The 25,659-nt window shown below is 34.8% G+C and overlaps 1 protein-coding gene across 1 annotated transcript; it reads left to right on the top strand.

Moving 5' to 3' along the window:
• The first annotated feature begins 1,360 nt into the window (after positions 1 to 1,360).
• Positions 1,361 to 24,258, top strand: LOC144447541 (aspartyl aminopeptidase-like). The gene is made up of 13 exons (XM_078137588.1): positions 1,361 to 1,434; positions 2,056 to 2,258; positions 2,823 to 2,948; positions 3,235 to 3,359; positions 4,159 to 4,237; positions 4,695 to 4,802; positions 5,200 to 5,277; positions 8,741 to 8,824; positions 9,364 to 9,521; positions 10,199 to 10,238; positions 10,588 to 10,689; positions 11,702 to 11,869; positions 24,125 to 24,258. Exons 1-13 carry the CDS (start codon positions 1,374 to 1,376, stop codon positions 24,173 to 24,175), a joined length of 1,383 nt encoding a protein of 460 aa, XP_077993714.1. The 5' UTR covers positions 1,361 to 1,373; the 3' UTR covers positions 24,176 to 24,258.
• The last annotated feature ends 1,401 nt before the right edge of the window (positions 24,259 to 25,659 follow it).

The following is a 25,659-nucleotide window of genomic DNA, read 5'->3' as shown; positions in this document are numbered from 1 at the left end:
GAACGCCAAACCTATGCTACATGGTAGGGTTTACTGAAGTTAAATTGATCTCTAGAAAAATCTTGTTAAGGAAACAGATGAAACTATTAATCAAATTTTAAAAAAGAACTATATTGTCAAATGTACGAAAGGTTCTACTTGAAAAGTGGACTGACACCAACAAATGTAGTAGAATGAGAACAGCGGTCAAATCTAGGTATGGTACCCCGTAGTCAAAATGTCAACCACCATGGTAGGTACAACAAGCTGTTCAACTTCCTTACTGTAGAACTTTATAAAGATTTTGGGGCCCGTGTTTGAATCCGAAGTAGACTAACAATAGGTTGATTCATAGACAATCACTTAAGCGTGGTTGCAATCAAAGAGTGATAAAAAAGTACGTGAATATGAATATTGTATTTTATAACGATGTATGTTAATATTCTGCTCGTAACTTTAACTTTATACACGTACCGTTTACACACACTGAACTGCAGTTTCATGAAAGTGTGTTCACATCCGTCCCTCCCCCAATATTTTGAATATATCGCCACTGATACACGCATACATTATTTAAGTCTTAACTCTTTATTGTATATAAGGGAAGGTATACTAAAACTATTGAAGTGCTAAGAGAAGGCTTAAAACCCATTAATACTTTAAATGTTGACGTTATCTCGATCATGAAATTAAATATAAGAACGTGTTAGTAGTAGTAATAAACCCTGCGTAATTTGGGTTTGCTATACGCTCATTTCCTGAAAACCTGTATTCATATCTTCATTGAGGAATGCAAGGTATTGTTATTAACAGGGAAAGAGAAAAGTTGGCCAGCAGAGCGGGAACCCAGGACACTGTGATTACTAGATGGAAGTGTTACCAAGTTATTGTGTGACACATTCTGTTTTGTGTACTGGATATTAGTCAAGTTACTATACACACGACGATCATCTCCACCGTATAGTCAAATGGATTTCTCTAGGACAGGATTCTGTTCGTAACACCAACAGCGATAGTTTAATTTTGCTGGTGGATCATTGCTATAAACATAATGATGTTATGGCGTCATCATGTGACTTACTTCAAACTGGAGGTTGAGGACGTTTGTAGTAAACCAAACGAAGTAACCAATTACAACTGCCTGTCAGTGAGAGACGGATTACTACCGACTTGCGCTGTTTACCCTTTCCCCAGCAGAAAATTTATCTAGATTTTTGGTAGAGTTTGTCTGTGTAACTACAGGTGGAGAATGATTATAGAAAATGACTATAGGAGATGTATAGTAACTAGACACTGGCATGGTGCTCTTGAACTTTATTGTGTCTCTTTGTGTACATATACTATTTTTAATGAATTATACACATTTTCTTCAACAGAGTGCATCCAAAGAAGTCATGCAGCAAGCAGCAAGACAGTTCATAGAATATGTCAACAAATCTCCCTCACCATATCATGGTAAAGTACATAGTACTGACTTGTAACGTAAACCATATCAATAAAAGAAATATCTCATTTTCAGATTCTGTGTTTCCATCAGTGGCATCTAAGTTTAGTTTACATATGAAGACTTGACCATGTGTTTAGTGTATGGAGTATACGTGAGAGATTATCAGAGGAATTAAGCATATTTTATATTCCTTTGTAAGATAAATGATGATGTTGCTGTTGTTGCTGTTGCTGTTGTTGTTGTTGTTGTTGTTGTTGTTGTTGTTGTTGTTGTTGTTGAGGTTGTTGTATGTGTGTGTGTTTGTCAGATATTGTTATTGTTGTTAATGCTGGTTTGTTTGGTTTTTTGGGGGTTTTTTTTGGTGTATGGGGGTGTTCCTAAAATGTATTATTTGCTGTTGCTATATTAAATATAAATATACATGTAATAATGTACTGCCCAACTTTCATTATAAATCCTATATGAGAATGTGGGGCTGTGTACAATTTTTTTTTTGGAATACAAATTTGAAACATTATGCAATGTATAACTATAAGATGTATTCATCCTTCCTTGGATATGAATGATTAGTTACAAAGTCATTAAAATACCAAATATATGGCAGATATGTGTTTATTTGATGTTTTCAGCTGTTGAAGAATGTCGTACCAGATTATTGGGAGCTGGTTTCCAGGAACTGCGAGAGACAGAACACTGGACGATACAACCAAAACAGAAATACTTCTTTACTCGCAATAAATCTACAATGATTGCCTTTGCTGTTGGCGGCCAATACAAACCAGGCAATGGTTTTAGTATGGTTGGAGCTCACACTGATAGTCCATGTTTGAAGGTAAGTCAAGAGTTTACATCAAAGTACTATAAATTACTGTTTTCTCTTCTTCTTATGTCATCCACAATCTAGCTGTAGTGACATGATGAGTTTACTCCATTGTGCACAATTTTGCATAGTATCCAACAGTGTCTTTCTGCTCATTCCAGTTTTTTTCAATGATCATTTTCAACGTTGTGTTTGGCTGGCCATGACGACGGGAAACATCTGGCTCCCAAAGTAGTACTTGACTGGCTGCCTCTTGAAGGGGGAAAATGAATATATCTGTGACTGTTTCTGTTGGAAAAGCCACTACTAGAAATAAGTGGATGTGCATATAGCATTTCAGCTATTTGGTGTTAGCAAGAAGTGTATTATAATGTTATTATATGTTTATGTAAATAACTATTGAAACATGACAGTCACATGAAAGGAATACCCTATCACCAAAGAAATATTCACTATAGAAATGTTTGTGGGAGGCTCTCCTACAGCAAAAGATTCATCATAACATCTTAAATATTATGATATCCAACTAGATAATTCATGAAAGACATTTTAGTAATTTGTGTTGAATCCTCACAGGTGAAACCTGACTCTAAGAAAATCAAGAATGGTTATCTGTCTGTTGGAGTGGAATGCTATGGTGGAGGTATTTGGCATACATGGATGGACAGAGATCTGAAGATAGCTGGAAGGGTTATAGTCAAGGTAGGAGAACTGTGGTATCAGTACAATATGCATTATCAGCCCTCTCTCCCTTCACACACACACACACACACACACACACACACACACACACACACACACACACACACACACACACACACACACAATCACCACCTCTCGCTCCACAACCATACAGTCACATAATATATTTCAAATTTGACAACAGTTACATTTTCTAGATTACATTTATTGTTCCTAAGAACACAAAAACTATTTCAAGTTGACACTACTGTGACTGGTATGAAATTATTGGTGATTTGTCTTTCAGAATGGTGATAAACTTGTACACAAACTGGTACATATCAACAGACCTATCATGTTTATTCCTAACTGTGCAATACATCTACTTAGAACTCACAATGAGAATTTCTCAGCTAATAAAGAAACTCAATTGTAAGTATATTTTGTTGTATCTATGGACTCTTCAAAGTAAATAGATCAGGACTTTGAAAATCTAGTAGAACTTGCATAGATTTCCATACTTAGTGTAGCTTACTTTTAATGAAGATCAATGTAAAATACCTGGGGAATTTACTGTCCTTGAATTTCCCCAAAACCTACCAGGCTGACAGGGAAAAAAACAGAAAACAAAACAAAACAATGCTAGTATATCATGTAAAATCCACTTTTTACCATTTTCTGTTTGTACCAAAATCTACTATTCTGGTGAAATATATATGTCACAAAGTTTGATTTGTCAGAAACACCTATTTAGAGATATGTGTAGTTATTCTTAAGATATTTGTAGAATTTGTCCATTTACAATAGAATAAAATACTGCCCTCAGCAGAAATTATGAGTAAAACAAATTGTGTTTGTTTTTTCTAAATCTACAGACAAACCTTCTACCTGTATACAGCAAACAAAGAATTTAACTGATAGCACCTAAAAAGATTTTACTCACTTAGCACTTGACTTGTCAAAGACTTGATATGTGTAGAATTTCTTTATCCCTGACACCTGTGCAAGAGGAAAGCAAAAAGTCAAGAAGATGTGAAATGTGCAAAATGAAACAAATGGAACCATCTCTGTGATCAGATTTCCATCTGATTGAGGTTGCACTGTATAGAGGATGATGAATTTACATGTCACTGAAATTTGGATAACTTGAAGTATGTCAACCAAAATGAAATACTGACAATAGTGTGTATATTTAACATAGTTTAAAATATCAAACTCTTTGTTATCATAGGGTACCTGTATTGGCAACATGTGTCCAGATGGAGTTACTGAAACCAGCTGAAACTGGAGAAAAATCTGGTGTAACTTGTGTAAGACAAAGACAATATATCATTTGATATTTGATAGCAAACCTAAGTACTTCATGTCATCAATCTTACATTTTGATTTTTTGTGAAGTGCAATATTCATGCTTCAATTATTCAACTTGAAGTTCAACATTTAATCGTAATTTTGATAATGAAATATGTTTCAAAATTGAGCCCGTGAATTCTATTGATAAGTCTGTTATCATCAACTTTTTGAAAGTTGTGTATTACAATATGCACTTCAAAAAAATGCAGAACGTCGGATGTAAAGCACTTCAAAAAAAAGCCGAACTTGTGATGTAAAATCTGTAATAAGGCAAATATGGCCATCACTGAGGACAGCAAGGATATCCATCAATACATACAAGCTTGTACTTCCTCCATACAACCTTGGCCACATAGCCAAGTTTGGGCTGTGTATTGCATTACTAGTATTTGGTTATTTTTATCTTTACCTTAGGTGGACAAACACCATTCATTGTTATCTCAATTGCTGTGTGATGAGTTGAAGGTGTCCAAAGAACAACTTGTAGACTTTGAACTCTTCCTGGCAGATGCACAGCCATCAGTGAGTACTACATGTTCAATATGTGCTTTTCACCTATGCTTGAGCATCATGCTCAATAGCGCCCTCATAATATTATAGTGAAATTCTTTTGTTTTCAATTGTCTCCCTTGGTACAGCAATCAATCATTTTTTTTTTTTTTTCACAACAGGAACGATCATTGTTGATAACCATACATTGTGCACAACTAGTATAGTCTTACAAGTTGCTATGTTTATCAATTTAAAAAAAAAAATATTTTCATCAAATTCCATAGTTATTATCTTTCAAACCATCATCATGTCTGTATGATATATTTCAATGTAATATCCTCAGTTTAAAGTGGATTTTATTGTTTTTAAATTTCCATACTTACATTCATCCTTCTAAATCCTTCTCAATTTCAACATTTGATTACAGGTGATTGGTGGTGCTTTGGATGAGTTTTTGTTGTCACCAAGACTAGACAATCTCCTCAATGCTTACTGTGCAATGGAAGTAAGTACAAGAATAAATTATTAAATCTAATATTAAATCTAATAAAATAACACCTTTAGTTTGTCCAGGATGAATATCTTGTCCTGGGGGTTTAGTTCAGTTCTTCAGTGTTTAAAATTTATTTATCAGTAAGTCAACATAGAACTAGTCTAAAAGCTATCCATGGCTTGAATCTTAAAATATCTACTTGTAATCTTGAAGGACTCACACTACAACACTATTTCAGCTATCTTAACTGTAGCCTACCTGTAATTTTGAAGGACTAACACTACTACACTATTTAGCTATCCTAACTGTAGACTACCTGTAATTTTGAAGGACTAGTCTATTATACAACACATTTTCATGTATCCTAACTGACATTTTGATTTGTTGAATTTCATTCGTTGAGGGATAGTTGACATACCAGTAGTGTTCTAGTGTTTGTCCTTCAAGACTACAAATAGGCTACTAATATAGTGTTGCTTGTAGAGTAAATTGATGAATAGCCTTGTTTACCAGGTCAATGTACTTTAAACACCTGGGTGTTAAAAGTTTGAACACATGTCTTTGTGTTCTTTAAATTCCTCTTTACATTTTGGACAGGAAATTTACAGTTTATTGTAAGTATTTGCAGCTCAAATAGTAGAAATCCTATACTTGCAGACGGAGTAAGTTGTAACTCAATCCTGACAGTATTCCTTTACTTGGTGTTTTAGGAACAATTTCAGAATTGAGTCAAGTACTCTGTTTGCAAGCGGGACTGATCAAATAGTTGTAAATAGTGTTAACTTAAAATCTTTAGGACTGACTGTCAGAGAAGAACTCTTTGTTTTGTTTCAATGTCCCTTTGTTAGGACAGGAAATATATATTTTATTACTAGGAAGTGTTTGACACAATGTATGAACTGACAGGATGTAATACTAGTATTGATATGTGACATACAGGGAGTACTGTAGCATTGTTAACTCATTGCTAGACAATACAACTCAATGTTATGCTAGGGGATCTAATCCTGTTCCTATGCCAAACCTCACCCTCAGGGCTCGAAATTAGCGGTAGTCTCGCGTCAATTGACTACCAGTTTTTCCAAAATGACTACCAAGTTCGAAAACTGGTAGTCATCCTTGACTACCACGAAAATCCTAGGGACGCCAACCCACCGTATGCATGGAAGGCCTGCTGACAAGTTGGCAATGTAGCGTGAGCGCTGGACTCTAAAGCTACGTGTGATTAGATGCGGCTGGCATGTTTGATATTGCTTACTTTGTAGTCAATAACAGTGGCTTGGTAAAATAAACAAAATACATGTAGCTTATTTGTGATGTTACAAACGCCATAATGTCTACTCAAACGCAACACTCTATTGATTTCATGACTGTTTCATTGTAATTGTCTTTTCCATGTCACACAGTTGCGATCAAAATGATACAAAACTTAGGAAAATATACAGAATAAAATCATTCTCCCACCACTAATCGCGAATGTAATAGTATTTTACAACTAGTCATTCAATACTAGGATACCTAAATTTAGTGGAAGGATGGAAATTTACGTCGTTTATCGAAGCCCTTAGCGGAGGAGACAAATCCTAGACGCAATCAGAATGACTTCCTGTGTTTATAGATAGTAACAGATAAGATTTGAGGGACGTGCCTTGGCACATACCATTTCTCTCTAGGGTTGGGTCATAGCATATTATTTTTTAATGTAAGGGAAACTGAAATGGATGGTGACCGTGTGTATTTTTTATCGTATGACGTTTTATCTTTTACAAAGTAAATAATAATAAATAGCATAAATGCTCAGATTTGAGAGCATTATATAAGTTTGACAAGCAACCCACACACCCGAAATGGAATGAGCCACTAATCATTACATGTAACTCTACACCTCACACAGTTACTGATTCAGTGAAATAAACTACAACATGGAAAGTATGTAATTTTGCTGTGTGACTAGCGATTTAGTTAGTGTTTTGAAGTTTATTTCTGTCAATCTCTCAGTCACGTCCTGTATATATGTTTGAGGCCAGTAACTGTTTGGTGTGTGTGTGTGTGGTGGGGGGGGGGGGGGATGTTTGTACATGTATACATGTGTGTGTGACTGAATGAATGTAAAATATGTGTATATTTATTATGTATGTGTTATGCCAAAATTTGTGTCACTGTCAGTTTGAGGTTTCCAAGTGGACATTGCAAAATAACAGCTTGGTACACACAATAATCATTTATATGATATTTACTTACTATGATACTACTGTAGTATGATATATTACATGTATTATTTTAGGACAGGTCAAATGTTTGCATAATATGAATGTCACTAATTTCATGAAAAAAACTCAGGTGTTCTCAGAACGTTTATTACTTAATGTTTTGTTTATGCATAAATTATTAAATGCTGAAAAAAAGAATGACTACCAAATCTTCCCTGTTGACTACCAGTTTTAAAAAGTGGTAGTCAAAGTGACTACCAACTAAAAAAGTTAATTTCGAGCCCTGACCCTAAAGCTAACACATCCATGCCCTAACCTAGTTTCAATACAATGGAAATATTTTACAAAAAGTTTGTCAACAGCTATACATTTTCCACCAACCAAGTTTATGTTCAGAGGTATAAAGACTCTTCCTTTCCCTTGCCCTAACTCCCTAGCTTGAGTACAAATGGGAATCTACTGTACAGTCAGTCCACTGTTCTATTCTTACCTTGTTCAGATTCACATGACAAGTGTAGGAGAGTGGATGATGCTGTAACTCAGCTTTATGTTACAGGATTCCTATCACTAACCCTAACTCCTCAGTTTGAATTAGAGTATTTCTGTATTGTACAGTCAGTCCACTGTTCTATTCTTACCTTGTTCAGATTCACATGACAAGTGTAGGAGAGTGGATGATGCTGTAACTCAGCTTTATGTTACAGGATTCCTATCACTAACCCTAACTCCTCAGTTTGAATTAGAGTATTTCTGTATTGTACAGTCAGTCCACTGTTCTATTCTTACCTTGTTCAGATTCACATGACAAGTGTAGGAGAGTGGATGATGCTGTAACTCAGCTTTATGTTACAGGATTCCTATCACTAACCCTAACTCCTCAGTTTGAATTAGAGTATTTCTGTATTGTACAGTCAGTCCACTGTTCTATTCTTACCTTGTTCAGATTCACATGACAAGTATAGGAGAGTGGGTGATACTGTAACTCAGCTTTATGTTACAGGATTCCTATCCCTTGCCCTAACTCCTAAGTTTGAATACAAGTATTTCTCTATTTTACAGTCGGTCCACTGCTCTATTCTTACCATGTTCAGATTCACATGACAAGTGTAGGAGAGTGGGTGATATGCTGTAACTCAGCTTTATGTTACAGGATTCCTATCCCTAACCCTAACTCCTCAGTTTGAAATAGTATTTCTCCATTGTACTGTCAGTCCACTGTTGTTGTGACAAAGTAAAAACACTGCATGTATTTTATGTAATTCCAGGGTTTGATAACATCTGTACAAGATGGCGACACCTTTGAGAAAGATCCTAATATTCGTATGATTAATTTATATGATAATGAAGAGGTAGGTATATAAAACTCATTTTTGTCAGTAAAAAATACTTCAAATTTGTTTTACTTTGACCAAAAAGAACTTTATTAATCAACAGTAGTAGTTATTAAATTGGAATTACCTTAGTATGACAAAGTTGAAAGGTTACCTACTGTCATGTGACTCACAGAATCGACCAATCATGTTCTTTCATGCATATCATACTAATCATTTGCAATTGACTGTGCTGTGACAAAAGTTGAAAGGTCACTCACTGTCATGTGACTGTGAATCAACCAATTATGTTCTTTCATGCGAATCATACTAATTATTTGCAGTTGACTGCTGTGACAAAATTGAAGATCACTTATTGTCATGTGACTGTGAATCAACCAATCATGTCCTTTCTAACATATTTCTTTATGGTATAATAATCCAAAATTCACATGTACCACTTGATGTTGTCTAGTGTGATCTATTCTAGTGTGTGCTGTATTGGAAATATTGATTATTATTATTATATTAAAAAAAATATTATTTTTACGTACTGAACAAATTGTACACAATGACAGGTTGGATCACAGAGTGCCCATGGTGCCGAATCATCTCTGACAGAGTTTGTTATGAGAAGGTTATCAGCTGGTGGAACATCCACAAGTTTTGAAGAAGCCATTCCCAAGTCATTCCTAGTGAGTGCAGACCAGGCCCATGCAGTCCATCCAAATTACCCGTAAGTGTCTTACATTCCACCTGTATTTTGACAATAGTGCAATCTTGACATGTGTTCATAAGCAAGTTTATGTATTAGCTGTAGTATAAAATTTGTGGTACCTGTAATAGCATTTTATCTCATGCTAAAGGGTCTAAATAGAACAAGAAAGTTAACTTATTCTCAGTACCTGTAATAGCTTTTTACCTCATGCTAGAGGGTCAAAATAGAACAAGAAGGTTGACTTATTCTCAGTACATGTAATAGCATTGTACCTTACGCTAGAGGGTCAAAATAGAACAACAAGGTTGACTTATTCTCTGTACCTGTAATAGCTTTTTACCTCATGCTAAAGGGTCGTAATAGAACAAGAAGGTCGACTCATTTGCACGTATGCTGATAGTAATTATGAAGCACGTGGAGTTATGGTGTCGACCTAGAAATCAAATGTTCATTATTTTTATGGTGCGCCAAGACAGTAATATTCTATTTCAGGTACTGAGAATTGTATTGCCCTATATAAGCTTTGTGGTAACCGTAATACCAAGAAAGTGTATCTGGGCTGGGACTTAACCTGATACCTGCAGAACACTAGACAGATACACTACCATACTACCATACTAGCCAGGCTCATGTCCCCAACCTATGACATTAACACCTTTCTTTTATATACCACATTTTATAATTTCTGTTGATAGGGAGAAACATGAAGATAACCACAAAGTTGCTTTTCATAAGGTAAGAGTTTGTTTATATGATGCAGTCCTGTTTTAGTATAGATTCTTTCATAGGGTGATTGAGTCAGTGACGTGGTATCATGTATCTGTGGAAATTAGACATAATAAAATTATTCCTATAATTCATTTTTTGTTGATATCATTAAATCATTCACAATAGAGTCAAATCATTTGTTGATATCAAATCATGTAATATCATAAAATCATTTACTGATATCATTAATTTTTCAAATTTGACCTTGACTTTGACAGCCATCAAAATACCACTGAAACTGTGCAGCTTACAAAGGAGTCCTGCTAACCAGCGAGACTCCACACTATAATGGTGTTATTTATATGATTTGTTGCAGGGTGTTGTATTCAAGATAAACAGTAACCAACGCTATGCAACCACTGCTGTCACATCATCCATACTACGAGTTATTGCAGAGAAAGCAAATGTACCCTTACAGGTAAGATCATGTTAAGTTATCCGTAATGTTGAAAACAATTTACCCTCTGTCAGGAAATAATTTTTTGTAACTTGTTTTTATTGCAAGTTCAAAGAAAGTAAGTGAATACATCTACCAAGACAAAAGTAAAAAAATGCTCGCAGTTCATTTTAAAAAAAGAAAAAGAACCAGAAATTACAAGTCAAAATTAAGATATAATATTAGATTCATGGGAAATTGGTGTAACAAAGTGTTATTTCGAGGGCTATAGTAACATTAGAGTTAATAAAAGAACAAAGTGGTAAATACAGTGTAAAGTAGATGAAATATACTAAGCACAACCACCAAGCACGCTAATAATTGGAAACTCAATACTAGATGGAATGGGGAAAAGGAGTTAAAAGTGTGTATTAATTGTGAACTTGTCCAAGATGCAAAAATGACTCCTAAGATACTCTTCAGTTCCATTTATTCTTTGGATGATTGCACTAGAGATATCCGAGTAACTATGAATTCAAATCTATCTACTGAGTATACTGGATATTTTAGGATAATTATGATTTCCTTGCCTGGTTTGACACAGAGAGATATAGATTGCAGTCAAACCTATATCCAAAAGACCACATATGGGCATACATGTTATATAGTACGTCTACAACGTTAAAAAGTTGTACACTTCAAATATGAGCATGCTGTTCATAGGACCAATATATATTAATATCATAACTAGGCAAAACCCATAAGCTCGCGCAGGATAGATTCATTTGTGACTGGCTGCCTCACGATGATATTGAAGATGGCACCCTCCGTGTGGAGAATGCGCATACTATATAGAACACGCATGTGTAGTCATTGTGCCGCAATGCATATTTGGGTAAAACCACCAAAAAAAACATGATATATTATATAGGACACATATGCGTACTAGTCATTGAGCCGCTATGCAAGCTGTAACATGGTATAATATGGTAGACTGATTTCCCACTTAGATTTGACACTTATAATGATATTTCATCATTTCTCTACTGTACAGGACTTTGTTGTACGTTGTGATATGCCATGTGGTACAACCATAGGACCTATCATATCGGCCAAGTTAGGTCTGAGAACCATTGACATCGGAATGCCACAGCTGGGTATGCATTCTATCAGAGAAATGGCATGTACCAGTAGTATATACCAAGCAACTTCACTGTATAAAGTAAGTATATTTAGAAGTATGACACAACTTGCAGTGACTCTTCACCTTAGGCCTAAAAAAAAAATTGTGTGGTTGCAATTACGCTCAATTTTAGAATAGGTGTGGTAGGTAGATTTTATTTTCATGTGTGAGTGTCTAATTCAGGTAGTGATGTTTTCCATGGCTTTCCAAATGGTCTCAGTGTTATTGGTTTCTTCCCATCAGATGTACAGCCATTACAGATTGGAAGAACAGTTTTATATTGTCTTGATATTTGATTGTGGTGATGTCACTATTTCTTGCAAGACTTCACAATTTTTGCAATTGTATTCATTTTTTTCTCGAATACATAAAAAAAAAAAAAAGTTTAGAGTCGGCGGTGAAAAACTAGGTGGGGTCAGGTAACTGGAACCAAACAATTTTTTTTTAGTCCTTATGAAAGTCTGTGCTATAGTATTTCAGTCAACGTCAGCTACTAATCAGTTCCTATATTTATGCAGTTTCACATATTTTTCGAAAGATCTTTACTCACAGTCAAACGCTTTTAGAATTCAAATTTGTCAGAATCATCAGGGGTAGACTTCTTTCAATAAATCTTACTTGTACACTTTTTAAACAATTGAAAGGAAAGGGATGGTTTGATTTAAACTGTTCAGTGTCCTTCTTTTGTAAGTTACTTTTAGAATCTCATGACGATATGGTTGTACAGCTGTAAGAAATCCTTTGTGAACTCCCCTTGTATATTCAGTAATCTTATAAATCCTAATGCCCGGTTTTGAGGGTACATGTATATTTACATACTAGACTTTCTTGAAACTGAGGGATTTAAACTTGTTATGTGTACAGAGAAATGTTGTAATGCTGGAAAGGAAAGAACACACCATAGTGGTAAGAACATAGAATTAGTGGTATAGTGTGGAATTTGAATATTGAGTTGGATGGGGGTTGGGCCAAAGAGAGGAATGGTGGAAGAGAGTGAGAGATACAACACAGACAGACAGACACAGACAGACAGACAGACAGACAGACAGACAGACAGACAGACAGACAGACGGACGGACGGACGGACGGACGGATGGATGGATGGAAGGAGGGAGGGAGAGATATGGAGATGGAGGGGTATTTGTATAGATTTTATTTGGACAGAAAATGAGAAAGCTCTGAAAAGAAAGGGAGAAAGATTTGGAGAGATAAGAGAGGTTTGTGGATTTCATTTGGAGAGAAAGGGAAAAAGATTTGGGATTTGAGAGAGAGAAACAAGACAGTCTAACTGTCATGAAGACTATGATATAAGACTGTCTGATGACAAAAGGTGTGTTGTAAGTAGCATGGCTTACAGTTAACCTTACAGCAACCATAGTTCCATCATATCATGTTATGATAATTAAATAAATATTATATAATAATCATATTTATAATAATAATGATTTATATCGAGAACCAGCTCAGACACTAAAAAATTGCACAAACACAAAAAGACTCATTACAATGCACAGTCAAAAACAATCCATCAAAAATCTCTTCCAAAATTTACTGTTAAAAATCACAAAAAATAAACTATTATATAATCTACAGTGAAGACTGTAGAACCCTCAGAGTCTACAACCCTCTCACGTCACCATCAAATGTCAGACAAATCTCAATACTTTCACCTGTCTTAATTTAATACCCATGGTAGGTTGTTTTTGTTGCCGAGAATACCAGATACAGATAAAGTTTTACACACACTGTGTATTATGTGACAAGACTAACAACCCGTACTTACTCCTTATATCCCTATTAAATATCAGTTATTGACAAAGAATAGACTTGTCATCCGTGAAACAAGATGTATAGTACCTATAGTATAGTTTTTTATTTAACTATAATCTGTATTAATACTGTAAGTAAACTAAGATGACAATAGATAGTGGTATTTCAAGTATTCCTTACTCTTTTTTATGTATGTTTTATGATTGTGTTGTATAGAGCCTTGAGATGTCTTTTTACATGGAAGGTGTTTTTTAACCTTTTCACCACCGTTTCCCGTTATCGCGGGAACGTGCAAGTGCTAAGAAATGAATATTATTATTCCAGGGTTATAGATATTATGTTTAATTGGTTGTTTTATTACTGACCTTGCTGGTTGTGAAGGTGTGAAAATGGATGAATTGAGATTTTGAATTAAAACTGACATTGTGGTTGTCATGACATCTTACTTTCACACTATACTATAGCTAAGCCAAAGGTGATATGATTTTCACTGACCTAGAATAAAATTATCAATATTTCTTGATATCCAATTTTGAAATATCATTATGATAAAGAAGAGTTATGATGTAAAATGCATCTTTTTATAGGGTTCTCAGTAATCGAGTGGTTAAACCACTTGTCTCTTACCACTACGGATGTGATACCACTGAGGGGTTTAAATCCATTATGGGTTCATTTAAATTTACCACACTGTAAGTAAGAAGTGTGTCGTTCATTTTGACTCTACCAAACAACACAGGTTTTCCCCAAGTACTCTGGTTTCCTCCTGCACAAATACTGAACCCTCCTCCTGTTATTGGGCAATGCCTGTTGGATGGTAAATAAATATATAATGATGCCTTTGATGTGTAATTCTAATCATCCTGTGATCAAGACAATGTAAACATTGGAAGACCCCAAAATGTACACTGCAAAGTAATAGATTTTATAAGAAATATCACCCTATTTATTAAATGTTAGCGCAATTAATTCATAGACCCTCCACCAACGGAGGCTATATATGATTTAAACCAATTCCGTTCACATGTCGCAACAATAATTTCAGTTTGTGTCTTCATAAACCGAGACCTTGATTGCCAGAGTATTAACTTTGATAGCTTTACAAAACTATAGGTGAAAAGTACATACACTCTTTGGCATTTCTTCATAATGTGTTTACTTGATTATTCACATTACAAGCCATAAACTTTCTCACATTCCCCATCCTCCACTACCTCATTGTAATTTGACCATGTTGACAGATTCTCATGTTTAAAGGAATCCCTCTTGAGAAGAGAAGTGTGAAAGAAAATATACAAATATCCCCAGTATTGCTATCCACTTTCCATCAAAATACCATTGGTGTATTTAATACAGAGACTCAACCCATTTGTTTATTTTACCTTTAACTCTTACTTCCTTTTCGTGTAAACTTTCAAAATCTTAGGTTAACCTGAAATATTTTTTGTGGCATAAAATACCATGTTTTAGTAAAGTAGAGTTAACATGTGGCCTATTCTTCCCCAGCGGATGTTACCAGTAAACAGGGGGTGTGTTTGATTACCTGCCAAAAATTTTCATTGAGAACATTTTAAAGGGTATTGTTTGTGTAGTGTCAGTTTGGAATAACAAGTACCTGGTATTTGAAGTATTTGAAGAGTGTTCCTAATGAAGGTAAAATGCAATACCAGTAAATTAGATTAGATGGCAACTCAAGTTTACAATTCTTGTTGTGGTCTGGGTCACAAGAACTGCTATGAAGGTATAGCATTCAATTACATGAAGATAATAGTTGTGTGCATTTCAGTTTACCAAAACAGATGTTGTGATTAAAAGGCCAAGAAGGTTTAGTGTAATGTTTTGGTACTAGAATACGATGGGGTAAATTTGGTTACAAGATGTAAGAGTTGATTGATGCAGTTTAAAGGTCCACTTATGATGTGAAATGCAGTTGTTAGGCAGAAGTACAGAAAAATGTGGTCCAGAACAAAAGAATGATTCTTTGTCATCCCCATATTAACTCTACTGAAAAGATAACACTACTGCGATGACTTGGGATTTGAACACAATCTGGATGCCAACTGTGGTTTCTAAATCATAACGATACTGTATAAGAACTAGACTACTTTGAACTTTGTAAAATTTTCCGCACTCAAAAGTGCTATATTTTCTGAACGGATGAACCGATCATGAAAATTTAAAAAGTATTTTGGTTTTAAAAGTAACTGCTTTCAGATGAAAGAGAAAACTTTAGTGTATTTCTAAGTTAAATTTTTTGTGTGACCACCCTACCTTTAAAGTGTTCTATTAAAAATGGCTTGTATAAAGCTGAAACTTGTTATTATCCACAGTCACTTTGTCATATGCATGACAATATGTTTGACTTACTCTGTACAGACATACATTGTAGGTTCTAATCATTCGTTTACCCAAAGATGGAATGGGTCAAGGAAAATTGCTATGTTTTCAAACTGGGGACAGGAACTGTGCATAATCTTACTATGTCATTTGAGGTATTATCTCAGACAACTAAGGTGACCATGATATTAAAGTCACATGGCTATATAGTGTAATGTAAAGGTTATGTAGCACTTGGAACAGGAAAATTCAATTTGTTGATGACAGCATTAAAATAGATATGATGTGGTATTCTAACTTGGCCTCTATAAAGGTTGTATTTGGTGTTAGCATATTCTATTTGTTTATGACAGTGTAAGAATAGAGATGCTGTATTTGAACTTGGCTTAGTATAAAGGTTACGTTGTATTTGGTGTTTGGAAATTCAATTTGTTGATGACAGCATTAGTATAGATGTGATGTGGTATTGTAACTTGGCTTGTATAAAGGTTGCATTGTATTTGGTGTTAGGAAATTCAATTTGTTGATGACAGTGTGAGAATAGAGATGCTGTATTTGAACTTGGCTTCTATAAAGGTTACGTTGTATTTGGTGTTAGCATAATTTGTTGATGACAATCATGAATGTAAGAATATGAATAGTTAGATGTGGTATTGTAACTTAGTTTGTATAAAGGTTATGTTGTATTTGGTGTTAGAAAATTTAATTTGTTTATGACAATGTAAGAATATGGAAGGGTTAGAAGTTGAAACTGAAATGTGCTCTGTCAGCTATGTAGTAGATGAAAGTGGAGGAAACTAGAGTTGTTTACATAAAGGGTGACAATTCAGTGGGTCTTGTCATTTGAATTGTAAGGAGTACGTATACCCTTAAAATACCACAAATTCCAGTTTATTGTCACCCTCACCTGTATACTTCTAATGAACTACATTATTCTATTCTTAAGCTTTCATCAACAAATTGAATTTCCTAACACCAAATACGATGTAACCTTTACACAAACCAAGTTATAATACCACATCTACCTATCATTACATTGTCATCAACAAATTCAATTTCCTAACACCAAATACGATGTAACCTTTACACAAACCAAGTTATAATACCACATCTACTTTCTATTCTTTCATTGTCATCATCACAAGTTAACACATTTTATTATATTAGCCATGTGTTTCGGAAGAAAATGAAAACTGTTTTGTTGTAAGTCATACATTGATTACTAACAACTACTACTACCTGTTGATTAAATGGGTCATAATCTTTGACCACCCTAAATAATTTTTGCTGTCTTTTAATAGTATAGTTTCTTCCTTTCAATCTCCACTGCTCCAAGTCTCTTACATCCTTCCACCACTCTCTCAAGACCTGTCTCTTTAAACATTAGTCTCTACCTTCTCCATTTACCCTCTATCCAGGTCACTGTCTGTGCATTCACTTTTCATTCTTTCCAACAGTAAAATGATCCCCATACGTACTTTACACCTTGAGCTCTGCTTGCAGAGATTATATAGATGTATTATAAATCTTCTTCATTATTGTTATCATTATTAGTTGAGAAATAGACAGTCATTAACAGAAGTAAGAGAAAAAAACCTATCAATTGAACACAATAACTGTGACATCACTTTTTGACATTGATATAAAAATATTTGATATTTATGGAGTCATGTTAGGCAATGGTTAGAGTGGCTGGCTTTGAATCATTCTGCAGGTTGCTAAACTTTTTCCCACCAAACTTTTTAATTGTAATCCTACTAAAAGCCTTTAAAGGCCCATGTTTTAATCCCATGTTCTCGCAAAAGTATTATCTTTTATCAGTTGGGATGAACTTTTCCTAAAGTGCTGCCAGAGAACTGTTTTTCACAAATCCAATATTGGGCTGTAGTACATGTTGACCAGCTGATTAATAGTTTCCTTGTATGTTACAGAATAGACATGTTATAGTGTAGTGTATTCAGTGAAGGTACACAAATGTATGTACCCAGTAGATGTATTTTACAGTAGGCGTGAAATTGAGAATACTCGACAAGGATGTTAGAAGTAGAATAATGTTTTCTCTCCATCATGAACTGGAGATTGAATGTTGACAGTAAACGTGAGATGGAAAGTATAATTTAACATACTCGACAAGGATGTCGGATGTAGAAAAAGGTTATCTACTAATAGTACTGAAGGTATAACGTTCACATAACATATTTGTACATATATGAAGTTGCATAGTAAAGTAAAGTTTCTCCTCATGATGAACTGGAGATTGAATGTGTGACATCACATGTACATTGTATCATGTACTTAATGCCGATATCTTCAAAGGGTACAAAACATTAAGGAGGCAATGCTGTGGTCTGTCAGTGTGTCTCTTGGTAACAACTTAAGAGCATAATAAATGGCCTTCCACTCAACAAAAAAACAGTGATGTGTGAAACTAGAGAGTGTGTCCTTGTTATGATCTTCTGATAAGTTCATGTGGGAAATTAATATTCCAATATGCAGTTTGAATTGATGTGTGAACGTAGAGAGTGTGTCCTTGTTATGATGGATCTAGATACATTTATGTTGAAATGTCCTTATGCTATTTTAAAGTGATGTGTGAATCCTTTTGATACTAGAAAGTATGTCCTTGTGAAACTAGAAAGTGTACCTTTGTTATGATTTAATAAGTGCATGTTGAAATATCATAATGGCATTGAAAGTGATGTGTGAAACCTTGTGAAACTAGCAAGTATGTCCTTGTGAAACAAGGAAGTGTACCTTTGTTATGATATTAATAAGTTCATGTTGAAATATCCTTATATGCCATTTATGTAAAGTGATGTATGAGTCCTTGTAAAACTAGAAAATATGTTGGATTACTTGTTATGTTTTGATAGGTTACAGTCTTTACAACAAGGAGAGGGCGTTGTTTTTGGTATATTGTACAAAGTGAAATGTACTTTGATAGACTACCAAATTTTAGTGTACAGTGTACTTTTAAGCTTGATGGTTTTTAAACCTCACGAAATACAGTTACAGTTGAAAGCCATTCAGTTTTGTATGTAATGAATAAATGCTGCTAGAATCATGATGGGTGAATGGTTAGAGTGGCTGGCTTGGAATCTGCAGGTTGCAGGTTGTGGAATCATGATGGATGAATGGTTAGAGTGGCTGGCTTGGAATCTGCAGGTTGCAGGTTCGAGCCCCATCACTGCCATTTGTTTCTGAGTGGCTAAAGTCTTTGGGCAAGATTTGAACCATGACTGTGCCTCAGTCAACCCAGCTGTATAATTGGGGACCTGGTAGGCTAGAGGTTGCAATGTGAATGCTTTAATCCTATGTGCTTACATAGGCTGCAATGGATTGTATGCTCCCCAGGGAGTTGATGAAGTATAAAGGGCCATTGTGCTGCTATAGATCTGTGCCAGGGGTAATAATTGTAAAGTGCTTTGAGCACAGAGTTGGAAAGCACTATATAAAAACTAAAATTATGATTATTATTATTATAAAATTGAAGTATAGAAAAATATAGGTAAAACAGTCCTGTAATGTTTACCTATTTTATAGCATGTATATACCAAATGCCATGTTGCAAGTTAGACAAGTGAAGTAAATAGGTTTTCTAGTATAAGGTATTGTAAGTTGTGACACGTACATCATTACCTTGACTTGTGGCACTAATGTTTTACTTCTTATCATCGTGACAAATTTCTCCTCAGTTTCTCATCTGTCTCATTAGATATATGTTAATTATATATATTGAGAGTAATAACAAAGTACATAGTGTCCTAATATAGTGCAGTGCTAATACTTTATTGAATCTAAGACTCTCTTTGAGATAATTTATACCACACTTAGTCCTTATATAGAACATAGTACACTGTGTACTGAATCATCAGATCTAGCTGAAGTCTAATGATTATCCTTATAGGCATATACACAACACAGACAGACAGACAGACAGACAGACAGACAGACAGACACACACACACACACACACACATACATACATACATACATACATACATACATGCATGCATGCATGCATGCACGCACGCACGCACACACACACACACACACACACACAGAAAGATACATACCTGTGGGATTTCATATCAAGAATAATTATGTACATTCTCTTTGTGAACTGGGAAACAGTAAGAACACAAAGTATAGTGTTCTAATAAAGAACAGAGATAGAAGACATTCTTAGATCACTGTATTGTATTATCAAATCCAACAAAATATCCTTGTACTGTTAGATAGGCATATACACATAGTGAAAGAGGAACATACATGTTGTAGGATTTTATACCAAGAATATGTACAATTTTGAAACCAGAAAACAGTAATAACAAGCAACATAGTGTCCTAATATGGAACAAAGTTACAAGTACATAGTATAACTGCATCATCAGACCTTACAATTGCACTATCCTGGTCAATGTGCCCTCTAAGCCAATTTGACGCGCCACTGACGCACACAATTTCTCAGTGATGACGCACCAAAATTTAGTGTTCCCCTATCTCTTTCTATGTGGTGACACACACGAACCGCCAGTTTTTATCATTTTGACTCACAACAACAAAATTTGGCTATCGTTAGAAGGCACACTGATCCTGGTTCTGTTAGATTGCCTCATGGACATACATCCAGTGTTAATAATTACCTTGTAGGCATACACACAGGAACAGAAGGTGATACATGCTTTTATATCAAGAATCTGATGTGTGCAATTTCTTTATGAATGAGGAAATAGTCAGAACAAACAATATATAATGTCCTAGAACTGAGTACTGTATACTGAATCAACACATCTGACAATTACTTATTTGTATACATGTTATCGCCCTGGAGTCATATACACACACAGTGTTAAAGGCATACACACACAGTGACAGCAAGATGCAAAGATGATTTTTTTTATCAAGGATCTCTGTGCTATCTTTTTAAACTTAGAAAAAGTTACTAACATATTTTAATATTCAACAACAACAATAGTATCTTTGATTGAACAATATAACTAACTGATTTGTAATTATTGATTTGTGGATATAAAACTGCTATTTTTATTCATATTTGATATTTTATACACAATGAAAGGTAGAGAGTGAAAGAAAGTAATCAATTCACTGCTTTGTCAGAATCTTATTCCATTTTTATATCATAAATTGTGTATCTGGTTTTCATATTATCCCTGAAGCAACATTTGTCGCCATAATGTACATGCATTTATTGAGAAAATCAAGAAATTTGCTGTCAGCTTAATTTTAAACACCAAAATTTTTCTAGATATCTATCTTCAAGTTATTAATATATGTGAAAATATTATGTCACAAAATTCCTCTAATAAGTCAAAAAATCCAAATTTGAAAAAGGATCTACAAATTTTCCTGTACAAATTTTCAATCTTACTTTGAATTTTGTGACCTTTAACCTGTGACCCCATGTCAATTGTAATGGCATGGTGGTTCCATCTATCCAGTGAGCAGACTACAAAATGAAAGAATCCAAATTTGTAAAGCTGGGAAATATACTGGAACAAAGTACAATAATAATCGATAAAATAGGAATGGTGACTTTTAAACTTTATACAGTAGTGTAGAGTGTGAACTTTGTTACTTTTGGTTATTTTATCGCTTCAATCCGTGTCACGTTGTTTGGAGGGTTATCACATTTTAGATTAAAAGGCTGTAGGTACATCAAAAAAACACCTGGAAGGTGAACAGAACGTTTTTTTATCACCAAAACCCTCAAAAACTTATCATTGATAGCTACAAAACTACATTTTTATCAGACTTATCCTACCTGATATCAGAGATCTAAAATCTGGAGAAAACTATGGTTAGAATATAAAGATTTAGAATGTAAAAGTTCCATTTCTTAAAAATATGCCACCTCCATCATTCATTTAGGTCTGTTCGTACATATATTATAAGTACAAATTGTCAAATAATTTAACAGGTATGAAATTATTATTCCATTCACACAAAACTACTCTAAATGAAACTCTTGAAATATCAACCCATTTAACAGCAGGAGACAACTGCACAGTAGACATATTATAGCCTTATACAATATTTCAGCATACTCGTTGAAGTCAGAAACGTGGCGTTGCCAAGAGACGAAAAGTTCCCTCTAGCGAAATACACTTAAAAATCTCCAGAGTGACCTAGTAACTGATTGAAGTATACTTATATCTGCATATCTGCTCGGTTTACCTTCTTTGCAACAGTTTTTTAGATTTTTTCACACCTCAGTATTTGGTTAACCTGTGCTACCCATGTTGCATTTGTCATATCAAGTGTCCCAGCTCAGAGGGTAAAGGAACGATGGCCGTATGTTCAAAGTAAATTTGGCCAGACTATTGTCAATGTTTTCCTCTGTTCAGACTCCTCTTTATTATAATTCTACTAGTACTACATACACAGTCTATAGGAAAGTTTTGTTTTTAGCAAATCTAAGGGATAAAATGTTGTTTTTTGAAATGTTTACAAGTATTGATTTCTGCATAACAGGAAATGAAAAAAATATGTCGGCAAGTTCCATTTAAAAATAGAATTCAGTGCTGAAAAACAGATGTGGGATGTGGATGACAGACTGGTTGACACCCTGCTGTCACAAAGTTCAAACTCGAACCCAATCTCTTGTTCTCTAGTATAAAACTAAGTATGTTTGAAATATTTGCTGCATTCATACCAGAGACCAGACAACAAAAGGTTTGGTTTGGATTAAAACTTAGTAAGTTAGGAACCATTGAAAACACGTAATGTTGCATACAATGTCTTCTATGGTTTCTTTTGATGCTGAGGATTTGTCAATGTAGACATCAAGGAGAGGCCATTCTTTAGAGGCTTTGTAGAGATCTGGTTTGGAAATTGAAGGGGTGGAGGGCACCATATAATGACTAGAGACTTGTATATGTTCTCCAAACCTTTTTTTTTGTACACAGTAACTGTTCTGGTCCAGCCACAGAACTGATTACAATTTCTACTCACAATCAGTTATGGAAAGTTGCTCTCAAATCTTTCATAATTTTTTTTACCAGAAAGGAGTTAATTATCTTTTTTGTGAGGACATTTCTAGAAGTCATATTGAAGAAATTGAAGAGTTGTGGAGAAGTCGGACACAATGAAATGACTCGGGTTTACTTTCAACTTGTTCACAATATGGCTGACAAAAAGACAGTTATCAAGAAATGATAGCGAGCAAGATATCGTAGCATGACTCAATTTTATCATTATTTAAGATTTAGTAGACTGTAAACATTCATTGTATTTTGTAGAGTTTGTGTTTTGTTGTTCTTTCTTAAACCTGTACTAGCTATTAATAAGAGTATTATTTTCATGATCAGACAACCAACAATAAATTCACTGAAAATGGTAAAAATACCAATAATGAGACATTGTGCATGTCCATGAGAGGTTGAATTCACCCATAAGTAGTACAGTAACAGGTTGAAATCAAGATGACATCGGGGCACTGAGTTTTGGATGTTGACCCCAAAATCAACTTGATTACAGGATTTAGTGTACCATATTTTAGGAGTCATGATGGGTGAATGGTTAGCGTGACCGGCTTGGAATCTACAGGTTGCAGGTTCGAGCCCTGTCGCTGCCTGCTGTTTGTTTCTGAGTGGCTAAAGTCCTTGGGCAAGATTTGAACCACGACTGTGCCTCAGTCAACCCAGCTGTATAATTGGGGACCTGGTAGGATGTAGGTTGCAATGTGAAGGCTTTAATCCTATGCGCTGAAATGGCTGCAATGGATTGTATGCTCCCTGGGGAGTTGAGGAAGACTAAAGGGCCGTTGTGCCGTTCTGATCCTAGCCAGGGGTAATAATTGTAAAGCGCTTTGAGCACCGTGACGGCGTGGGAAAGCGCTATATAAGAACCCAACATTATTATTAACATTATTATATTATGTGTATACAAATATGTTTATCAACTGTTGATTCAATAGTATTCAAAGTATACAGTATTATGATTAATTCATGTAATAGCCAACAAAACTGTTTCAAAAACATTCCTGTTGAAGCTGTGTAGTTGTAAGGATTCAACAATTCAGTGAGTATATTGTTTATCATTGTACAGCCAAATACTATGTTATGTCATTGATTGATGACAACACTGTCTTGTAAGATCACGTAAAGTTAAGTCAGGTGAAATCTCTGTTTATTGGAACTTTCTTTCTTTCTTTTTTCTTTGCAGGCATTCTTTGAACATTATCCGGCTGTCAATGCTTCACTTGAAATGGAATGATTGAAGATGTTCAACTTTTGGAGTCCCTTCATTCATCTTGATCAACAAAATCATTTTATCTGTACGCAGAATACACAATGTAGAGAATTCTAGTCTCAGTAGCTGTCATTTCAACTATTTTTGCATTATTTTTGTTCTTAGTATCAAGTTAGTTGTGTTGTTTTAGTTATTGAAATGTTTGTCACCTAGATAGTGATCAAATGCTATCAACGTGCCATAAATTTATAATGTGTTGACTTTGAAACAGTCCAATTGTACCAGCTACATGTATTATTACAAATGGACTCTGTCCATCCATAATACATCACTTCTCAGACATGCAGTATCCAATTTCTTTCAAACCTGGTACAAAGGTGACATGTCATATGGAACATATGCACATCACTTTGTTTTGTGACATGTATCCATACTGTTTACACATGGACATCAAGGCAGTGTACACAATAGTATCAATTACAAGTAGAGAGGCAGTTCATCTAAGTATAACAATTTGAGATCTGCCACTAGTGGTTGGCATATTTTTCAGTGAGCAAATTTTATGAAAAATAGCAAAAAGTGACAGCTACTGGGTCTTTATATTTCACTGAAATCAGGAATTAGGAATTGGGCAGGACTGAGTACAAAGACATTACAATGTGATTTAAGTCCAGCAGTTTTAGCACCATATCTCTATATAAGGTAACATTCAAAATCAGTCATCAGTGTAAAAAGGTTAGTGTATTTTCAGTCTACCCCGAAGGGGGAACTGTTACAATGGACTCTCTCCGTCCATAATACATAATTTCTCAGACATATAGTATCCAATTTCTTTCAAACTTGGTACAAAGGTGACATGTTATATGGAACATATGCACATCATTTTGTTTTGTGACATATAGAAATTTGACCAATCATGATTTACCACATAATTAAAAAACTTTAATACATAGAGACTCCATTCAAGTGTCTATCCCTATATTCTTAGGTGTACACTTTCTTTTGAGACCTTTGACCTTGGCTTTGACCTTCATTGTACTCTAGTGACAACCCTTAGGTCACAAGTTTTTTCTGGCTGAATGAAGATAAATATTGGGGAATACCATAATTATACCAGCGCCTGTAATATCAAAGAAAAATCGTGGAAAGTAATGTCAATCTTGAACGTTTAACTGATATTTCGAACACAGCAGAACCAGTGACGTAGACACGCGTTGTCATGACATAGAACAACCAGAGTATATATTCCATATTTTTTTGTTGAATCTGGCTCATGCATGGTATAGTGATCCTTGTGCATATGCAAACTAGAATCTGTGCAACCACAGTACATATATTAACATGAAATATACACCAGAGTAGACTGCAAACTAGAATTTCAAATTGGGTCATTTTGAGTCCACAGGGATCCTGAAATCAGAATCTGGTAAATACATTTAGCACACTAACCCTTAAATCCCTACACCAAAATTAGAAATGACTTTTAAAGATACAAAGTACTTATCTCT

This window comes from Glandiceps talaboti, chromosome 16 (assembly GCF_964340395.1).
Source record: "Glandiceps talaboti chromosome 16, keGlaTala1.1, whole genome shotgun sequence".
NCBI lineage: Eukaryota > Metazoa > Hemichordata > Enteropneusta > Spengelidae > Glandiceps > Glandiceps talaboti.
Note: the sequence above shows the minus strand (reverse complement) of the source record. Positions and strands in the feature narration are given on the sequence as shown.

What these genes read in the sequence shown, in the direction of transcription:
- LOC144447541 (XM_078137588.1), top strand. Translation starts at nt 1,374, where the DNA reads ATGCAGCAAGCAGCAAGACAGTTCATAGAATATGTCAACAAATCTCCC. An exon ending in GCAGTCCATCCAAATTACCC is followed by an intron (nt 9,522 to 10,198) that starts GTAAGTGTCTTA and finishes TTCTGTTGATAG; the next exon opens with GGAGAAACATGAAGATAACC. An exon ending in AAGCAACTTCACTGTATAAA is followed by an intron (nt 11,870 to 24,124) that starts GTAAGTATATTT and finishes TTTTCTTTGCAG; the next exon opens with GCATTCTTTGAACATTATCC.